This window comes from Homarus americanus, unplaced genomic scaffold (genome assembly GCF_018991925.1).
Source record: "Homarus americanus isolate GMGI-L3 unplaced genomic scaffold, GMGI_Hamer_2.0 scaffold37419, whole genome shotgun sequence".
NCBI classification, from domain to species: Eukaryota; Metazoa; Arthropoda; class Malacostraca; order Decapoda; family Nephropidae; genus Homarus; species Homarus americanus.
In genome coordinates this window covers 1-10154 of record NW_024730632.1, presented here as the reverse complement: position 1 = coordinate 10154, position 10154 = coordinate 1, and the positions used below count along the sequence as shown (strand labels likewise).

The window sequence follows — 10154 nt, the reverse complement described above, 5'->3', positions numbered from 1 at the left end:
ATAGCCTGCACCAGTCAGGTATGGAAGACTTCATAGCGGTCATCGTCAGGGTCGTTGGAAAGGAAGAGCTTTAATTTCTCTGCACACTCGATGGCACCCTTAATATTACTATGCGTTAATTTGTGTTCTTCTGGGATTGACGCACCACCTTCCTCTTCACTGACGTGATCATCTTCCAACATCTCATCGGCAGTCATTTCAGGATCTCTGATCACCTCCAGGATGTCTTCGTTGGTGGTCTCGGAGAAGCCTTCAGCTGTAATACTGTGCGCAGCTTCTCTTGCAAGGTCCAATGCCACTGTCACAGACTGAACCTCACCAGTCACAGGTTGACTCCGCCTCTCACCTGGTATGCCATGCAACACATGCCTTCATGCGTGACGAATCGTAGCTATTGACAGCTGATCCCATGCCTCCACCAAGAAGTCTACAGCTTGTTTGACATTAAATTTTTTCCAAAACTGTTTGACGAGAACTTCTTGAGTCACCACCTCTTGTTCCTTGTCCTCGTCGCTTTTGCTCTCGCTATCGGTGTCACCCAGCTTACGCAACTCATCCTTGGTGTTGGTACAGTCGTTCAGGCGTTTGAATTTCTTTGCCGCGTATGCAGCTTTCACATTGCAGATCAACTCCTGGTCCATGGGCTGGATTAATGACGTAGTGTTGGAAGGAAGGAAGACCACTTTTACGTTGGGGTGACGATCCATAAGTAGGGGCGAGTGTCCTGGTGAGTTGTCAAGGAGAAAAAAAATCTTGAATGAAACATTTTGTTGGTCGCAGAATTTCTTCACGTCGGGAATGAAACAGTCATCAAACCAGGAGAGAGACAGAGCAGAGAACATCCACGCCTTGCGTGCGGTCAGCTAGTGGACATTAATCTTGCTCATGTCCACGTTCTTGTAGGCGTGCGGCTTGCGGGCTGTGTGAATCACCGATAACTTGGTTTATAGGTACCGGAGGTATTGGTGGTAAAGAGGACGGTGATGCGCTCCTTCTGCAACTTCCGACACCGAATCTTGCTGGCAGACTGGACAACAAAGGTCTTGGTAGGCAGCTTTTTCCAAAATAGGCCAGATTCGTTCATGTTGAACTCCTGGTCATCAGTGTACTGCCCTTCCTCCATAACCTCACGTAAGAACGGAGGAAAATCTCTAGCCGCCACACAGTCAGCACTCGCTTCTTCACCACCAATGTTGATGTTGGTGATATTGTTCCTCTTCTTAAACCTATGCAGCCAACCAGAGGAAGCATTGAAGGGTTTGGGCTCTGCAATTCCCATCTTACGTGACACTGCTGCGTACAGTTCATGTGCCTACTCTTGAACGGATCGCGTGTCCACCGCCATGTTGCATCGCGCCTGACGAATCAAGTAACTCACCAGCAAATTTTCCACCTTTAGCAGCACCTTGTTCTGGCAATAATTGATCATTGAAGCACCTGCAGACTTTGTGATTCTCATGTGCTCTTTGATCTTGGCTGCATCCTTCTTAATAGTACGAATCGTAGATTCGTTGGCTCCATGCTGACACGCGAGATCAGCTTGACGTGTTCCTTTCTCCAAATCTTGAATTATCTGGTATTTCACTTCGTAGCTTAGGGAACGTCGTATCTTCTTTGGCTTAGGGCGGCTGGGTCCAGGAAAGGAAAGGTTTCTCTCTGATGGCGGTGGTCCGGCGGAAGCCATTTCACAGAACAATGGATGCACGTATACACGGTGTGGCCTGGAGGGATGAAACTACCGCGGTTAGGTCAAGTGTCGTCTTTCCTCCCTCCCTCCCGCGGGTGAACACGTCATATTACTTTAAACCAATCACAGCTAGCAGCGGAGGGAGGTAAGGATGCATGGCCAATCACAGTCCGATACGTCATATGACATCACTGATAACGCAACAGAGACATGCACTGCGCAACCTTACTGCGCGGCTTGCCCAGGCGGGAGCAGGCGGGAGAGTCGAATTTTAAAATAGCGTCGAACCAGACACTCTGCGCGTATATGGGTAGATGCACCGCGGAAAGAAAAAGTTCGGCTCTGGCGAGGCACCGCGTAAATGAGAAATCGCAGAAAGTGAAACAGCGTAAAGCGGGGTAATACTGTATGTATGTATGTATGTATGTATGTGTATATATATATATATATATATATATATATATATATATATATATATATATATATATATATATATATATATATATATATACAGTAATACCCCGCTTAACGCGGTTTCGCTTAGCGTGATTTCACGTATACGCGGTGCCTCGCCACAGCCGAACTTTCACTTAACACGGGTTTTTTCCACGTATACGCGCAGAGTGTCCAGCTCGAGACGCTATTTTTATATTCGCACCCGCCACCCGCCTGCCTGCCTGTTTTTGCTCATAAAATTCATACAAATTACCCGGCCAGAATATAATTTACATTGCTGGAATTCTTACAATATGATGATCATTTTGAATATAAACATCATAGATTTTGCATTAGACATACAAATTTTAGATATAATGTTTACTCTGAGTAAATATGTTATCTTTTGTGCAAAATATATGACATTTGTATTCAAAATATTCCTGGTCTTACAAGGAATCCAGCAATGTCAATTATATTATCCTAACTTTAGTTTGAGGTATTATTTATTACTAAAAAGGTAAATATTCTGGTTTTCCCACACATCTGGTAGGGAGGGTTGGTGGGAGGTGGGAGGGACCGACCGACCATATGTTACGGTGTGAAGAATATTTTTTTTTTTTATTAACTGAAGATATTTGTTTTAGCTCATAAAATTCATACAAATTACCCGGTCAGAATATAATTTGCATTGCTGGAATTCTTACAATTTGATGATCATTTTGAATATAAACATCATAGATTTTGCATTAGACATACATATTTTAGATATAATGTTTACTCTGAGTAAATATGTTATCTTTTGTGCAAAATATATGACATTTATATTCAAAATATTCCTGGTTTAACAAGGAATCCAGCAATGTCAATTATATTATCCTAACTTTAATCTGAGGTATTATTTAATACTAAATGTTAAAATTTAGTTTTTTCACCCAACATCTCTTGAAGGGATGATTGGTGGGGAGTGGGAGGGAGGGTTAGGACGGACCGACCACCTGGCGCGGTTGGAAGAGGGGGGGAGGCAAGGTGGGGTACTTTGATTGACAGATAGTGTCGTGAAGAATATTTTTTTTTTTACTAACCTTAGATATTTGTTTTAGCTCATAAAATTCATACAAATTACCCGGCCAGAATATAATTTACATTGCTGGAATTCTTACAATTTGATGATCATTTTGAATATAAGCATCATAGATTTTGCATTAGACATACAAAGTTTAGATATAATGTTTACTCTGAGTAAATATGTTATCTTTTGTGCAAAATATATGACATTTAAATTCAAAATATTCCTGGTCTTACGAGGAATCCAGCAATGTCAATTATATTATCCTAACTTTAGTTTGAGGTATTATTTATTAAAATTTAGTGGTTTTCCCCCCAAAATTTCTCAGAGAGGGAAGAGCCGGCAGTGTAGTGTGAGAAGAAGGGGTTGGGAGTTGAGTCCATTATTTGAATGGACATTAACTTGACCACTGTATTTCTCTATTTCTCTTAAGTATTAATTGTGTGCATGTACCATCATAAAATTAAGATGTTATTTTTACTAGAACATAGGTATTGTGTCGGAAAAAGTAGAGTTTGGGGATCCGGCCAGTCTCTATTGGAATTAATCCCATATGTTCTGTTGTTCACTTAACGCAGTTTTCACTTAACACGGTACCCTGTGGGTTCAATTGACCGCGTTAAGCGGGGTACTACTGAATATGTATGTATATATATATATATATATATATATATATATATATATATATATATATATATATATATATATATATATATATATATATATATATATATATATATATATATATATATATATATATATATATATATATATATATATATATATATATATATATATATATATATATATATATATATATATATATATATATCTATATCTATGTCTATATCTATATCTCTATCTCTATATCTATATCTATATCATATATATATATATATATATATATATATATATATATATATATATATATATATATATATATATATATATATATACAGTATTACCCTCACTAAGCGTAGCTAGGGGGGGGGGGGGGGCGGTCCGCCCCGGGCGGCACTTTTGGGGGGCGGCACTTTTGGGTTTGCTCATCAACCATATCTGCAGCTACTGGAGACGTTAATCCATCCCTTTGTATCGGCGGCAAGTTAATCCTTGTCGTGTCTGACCTAACACCTGACCCACATCATCACAGCCACGTCATGAGCTACACCCTTGCTATGCGCCCCCGCCACACACACAACCTGTAACCTGTTGAGGATTAAGGAAACAACTTCAAACAAGTACGCCAGTGAGCTCATGTGGTGTGGGTCAGGTGTTAGGTCAGACACGACGAGGATTAACTTAACGCCGATACAAAGGGAAGGATTAACGTCTCCAGTAGCTGCAAAACCATGCAGTCTCGGGTCATATCAGTTCATGTACAGCCGACCAATCCACCAGTTACAAGCAATTCACTTCAGTTCTGCACAAGTCTCCATCGTGACAAGACGAGGGGAAGCTAGACGACTTTTAAGTTCTCTTGTGTTTTCGATCCAGTTACTTACTTCGTTGGAAGACATAATACTATAAGGTAAGAAATATTAAAGTATTGGTTAAAAAATATTGATGTGACTTTTGCTGCGGTACTGAGATTAAATATTAAGATTTTGTTTCACAGCATTGCGATTTTATACTAAGACACTATCCTCAATGGGGTACAAACAAAAGCCCCCCCGACAAAAGCCACCCAGACAAAAGCCACCCAGACAAAAGCCACCCAGACAAAAGCCCCCTACTTTGATCGGGGTGGCTTTTGTCTGACAACAGTAAGGGCTTTCAAAAGTTACGGACATAATTAAATAGTTGAGGGTAAAATATACTGTTCTTCTCTGTGGTTAATTATTGGTTAGGTTAGGGTTAGGTTGGGTTGGGTTAGGGTTAGGGTTGTCAGACAAAAGCCACCCCGATCAAAGTAGGGGGCTTTTGTCTGGGTGTCTTTCGTCTGGGTGGCTTTCGTCGGGGGGCTTATGTCAGACATCCATTTTCACTGTACTCTGAGTCTGTAATTTTAGATTAAGTTGCTACTTTTTACATTTCCATTGTATTACATTGATACTAGTGTCATTATACCGTGATTTTAGATCATACTCAATAAAAGATAACGGTGCAGTACAATTGTTTTATGTAACGGATTCCTAACCTAACCTAAAATAATATATATATAAACATATATATATATATATATATATATATATATATATATATATATATATATATATATATATATATATATATATATATATATATATATATATATATGCATGCAGAAACTTCACATCATGAAGAATAGATGCACAATAACCACTGGAGAAAGGAAAGACAAGCAGCAAGTACTTTCGTTTAATACATCCTCAGGCAGAGGATGTATTAAACCAAAGTACTTGCTGCTTGTCTTTCCTTTCTCCAGTGGTTATTGTGCATATATATATATATATATATATATATATATATATATATATATATATATATATATATATATATATATATATATATATATATATATGCTGAGGAAATGCTATTTAAGAAAAAATGTTTTCCTATGCATATTACTTTTGGAATAGCGTTTTTTTATATTATGCAATGCCGAAATAATAAATAATGTACGTAATACATTTTAAATTTTTTTTTGTAAATTCACAAAAGCATTCTTTTGCTACACAGAGCTTTTTTCTTAATGTGTTATTTGTTAAAAGTGTAGAATTTGTGACTTGTAATATTTAGCTTCATCACTTTTATCTAAAGTTCTCGTCATTTTTTTCAATTTTTTTTATCTTTTAATTTTAAACATGCAGTGTGAATTTATTTCTCGAAAAATTAATGTTTTATACTTCTATCACTCTGTCCCCAGATGAAGCGAGCTAAAGAAAGTGGTGCTGTGTATAGAAAAAAGAGAAAGGCAAGAGAGGAAGTATTAAACAAGAATAAAGGGGCACTCTTTAAATACATCAGTCGTATAGAAACCAAATCATTATCAAATTCAAGGGATTCAAGTTCAACTTCAAGCGATTCGTCAACTTCAACTCCTTCAAGTGATGAAGAACATGAAGAAGAAAATATTCCGGGACCAGCTGTGGACAGAGTGGACATAAAAGATGTTGGCCTATGGCCAAGCAAGATTAGCAATGACACACGGATCTTTCTGGTACGTCAAGGTGCGTCTGTGGTTCAAAATCTAGATTCTGATTTTGGTGAAGTAATTCGTGAAGGTGTGTCAACCAAAGGACAAACTAGAAAACTAACACGCGAATGGTTTTTTCAAACTCTGCCAAATGGTGAAAGAATGTTGAGATCATGGATGGTGTACTCCCCTTCCAAGGAAGCTCTTTACTGCTTTTGTTGCAAACTGTTTAATTCTGAGGATGGATTCAACATATGGTGGAAACTGAATCCTAGAATATCCGAGCACGAATCCAGTGCAGCTCACGTTCGGAATTTCACACAATGGAAGGAGTTGGAAATTAGGATTGCTCGTGGAGCAACAATTGATGTATTTTTTGTGGGGGCACGGGGGGGGGGGCGGCAAACTCAAGGGCCGCCCCGGGCGGCACACACTCCAGCTACGCCACCGATTACCCTGCTTAACGCGGTTTCGCTTAGCGCGTTTTACCGTATACGCGGTGCCTCGCCAGAGCCTAACTTTCACTTAACGTGGGTTTTTTCCACGCGGTGAGTGTCCGGCTTGAGAGCTATTTTTAGATTCGCCCCAACCCCCACCCGCCACCCTGCCTGACTGCCTGTTTTAGCTCATAAAATTCATACAAATTACCGGCCAGAATATAATTTACATTGCTGGAATTCTTACAATATGATGATCATTTTGAATATAAACATCATAGATTTTGCATAAGACATACAAATTTTAGATATAATGTTTACTCTGAGTAAATATGTTATTTTTTGTGCAAAATATATGACATTTGTATTCAAAATATTCCTGGTCTTACAAGGAATCCAGCAATGTCAATTATGTTATCCTAACTTTAGTTTGAGGTATTATTTATTACTAAAAAGGTAAATATTCTGGTTTTCCCACATCTGGTAGGGACAAGGTTGGTGGGGGGTGGGGGGAGGGAGGGACCAACCGACCATCTGTTACTGTGTGAAGAATATTTTTTTTTTTATTAACTGAACATATTTGTTTTAGCTCATAAAATTCATACAAATTACCCTGTCAGAATATAATTTACATTGCTGGAATTCTTACAATTTGGTGATCATTTTGAATATAAACATCATAGATTTTGCATTAGACATAAAAATTTTAGATATAATGTTTACTCTGAGTAAATATGTTATTTTTTGTGCAAAATATATGACATTTGTATTCAAAATATTCCTGGTCTTACAAGGAATCCAGCAATGTCAAATATATTATCCTAACTTTAATCTGAGGTATTACGACCATGTCGTATTTTTCTATTTTTTTTATATAACTTGCTTCCATGTTGTTCCATATTATTCCTGTAATGATGTGTTATATTTACTATTATATAATCTAGTCACCTTACCCTGTGCTGTTTAGGTTTTAACTGTTATTATCTGTCCAAGGCCATCTTATTTCTTCATTTAGTAATGCAACATGCATTCTTTGTTTCTCTAACGACCATCTGCATCGTTAAACAACCCATGTTTCACTGGCTGGTCGCATTGGCGGGAACCGACCATATAAATAGTAGTCCACCTGTAGACGGAGGGCAGTCCAGTCCTCTCGTCATTCAGTTCACGTTCTTTTGAGTGACACTTGTCACCTGTTACTTATACTTCATTTTATTTCTGTGTTGTTCCTGTCACCACCAATGTGGTATATCTATGTGAGTACCTATTTATGTCTCTTATGTGTCCATCAGTGCTCGCTTAGTTACATTCAAGTAATTCAGTGTAGTTTCACGTTAGTTAATTTATTTTTTACTTTTACTTTTATCCTCTTCGCCACTGATCGGCTTGTTAGCCGCTTGGGCGATCGGTCACGTCTCTTTTCATTTATATTCTTCACCAAAAGATCGGCTCGCTAGCCGCCCGGGCGATCGGTCACGTCTCTGTCACGCACTGTTGGCAAATACTGGGCATGCACCGGCTCCTGAATGTACCTGAACCCGCTCCAGTGCTGGTCAAGTCTTCTCTTGAAAGAGCTCACACTCGGTGCCGTCACAACACTCTCTGGTAGATTGTTCCAAGAGTTTACAACCCTCACTCCGAAAAAGTTTGCCCTCACGGTTTTTCTGGACTTGCGGCTTCTTCAATCTTGAGCTGTGACCCTTGTCAGGGGCGAGCGTCCGCCAGCTCCAAGTAGGACACTCAACTGAGTAGTGCCCCTGAGATGCTTATACACCTCAACTAGGTCCCCCCTTGCCCGTCTGTAGTATAAGCTAGGCAAGTTCAGGTGCTCCAATCTCTCAGGGTAGCTGAGGGTGCCAAGTGCAGGCACCAGTTTGGTGGCCCTCCTTTGAACATTTTTAACCAACTGACAGTCCCTAGCATATCTCGGGGACCAGATGGGGTGACAGTACTCCAGATGGGGAAGCACTTCACTCCTGAATATCGTCACGAGGGACGGACCGTCTAGATATCTGAACGACCTTCTTATAAGACCCAATAATTTATTTGCCTGATTTACCTTCTTCTCACAATGGCCCGAGAACTTCAGCTCATTGTCAACATACACACCTAGGTCCTTCTCACACACAGTCTCAACTAGTGCATTTTCTTCATCCCGTTGGGACATATGATACGCCTTCTTACCGTTGGTATGCCCCAGGTGCATCCTCTTACACTTCATGACATTGAATCTCAGCAGCCATTTCTTCGACCATTCCTGGAGCCCACAGAGGTCCTTCTGCAACTCTTCACAGTCCGCTTGGTTCTTAATTTCCCGAAATAACTTGCCATCATCGGCAAACATTTGTATGGAGGAGTGTACAACGTCAGGCATGTCATTTATGAAACAAACAAACAACAGCGGGCCCAATACACTACCCTGCGGTACCCCACTTGTGACAGGTACAGATGACGATTTCGTGCCATTAATCACCACACACTGCTTGCGGTCATGTAGAAAGTCTTCTATCCACGCTAGGACATTTCCCCGAATTCCGTACCCTTCCAGTTTGATTTTCAGCCTTTCGTGGGGTACACTGTCGAAAGCCTTGGCAAAATCTAGTTAAATATTGTCGATATTACCACCCCGTTCTAGAATATGGGTCCAAATATCCAATACCTTGAGCAATTGTGTTAAGCAAGAGCGCCCCGGTATAAAACCGTGTTGGCAATCTTTTACAAGGTTGTTTCGTAGTAGATGTTCCATCGCGACATCTCTGATAATACTCTCAAGTACTTTACATATTATGCTGGTCAGGCTCACCGGTCTATAGTTGTTCGTGGAGTGACTATCGCCCTTCTTGAAGATAGGACTCACATAAGCCACTTTCCATTCACTGGGGACCATTTGTTCATCCAGGCATTTACAAAACAGAATCTTTCAGTGTTTGTTATTTAATATGTTTATGTAGTGTTAACGTAATCCAATGCTTTATTTTTATTCTTGTGATGTTTCGATGTTTAGTATCATTTGTGTCGTAAGGGTCTTGATAGTGAATCAATTTGTTGTGACAGCCTACGAGGCTCTTTATTGTGTTAATATTTTATTTAATCAAATTCTTAACGGTTTACTTTATTTATTTTTTATTCCCTTTTGATTTACTTCACTTTACTTTTTGTTTGGTTACGCCTAGAACCTTGGATATTAAAGTAAATTAAGAGACGGCGTAACAATATAAATATAAATATATATATATATATATATATATATATATATATATATATATATATATATATATATATATATATATATATATAAATATATATATATATATATATATATATATATATATATATATATATATATATATATGCAAGTAAATCACTGTAGGTGCGCTGTGATCTAGGTATATGCTGACAACCACAAGG

General features: G+C 38.9%; 1 protein-coding gene across 1 annotated transcript; it reads left to right on the top strand.

The window, feature by feature from the left end:
* Positions 1–4692: 4692 nt before the first annotated feature.
* LOC121867065 lies at positions 4693–6678 on the top strand (the record flags this gene model as incomplete). Its single annotated transcript, XM_042366823.1, is given in 2 exon segments — positions 4693–4722; positions 6040–6678. A coding segment is annotated over 1 exon segment (639 nt), but the record flags the coding sequence as incomplete, so codon positions are not given.
* Positions 6679–10154: the final 3476 nt, after the last annotated feature.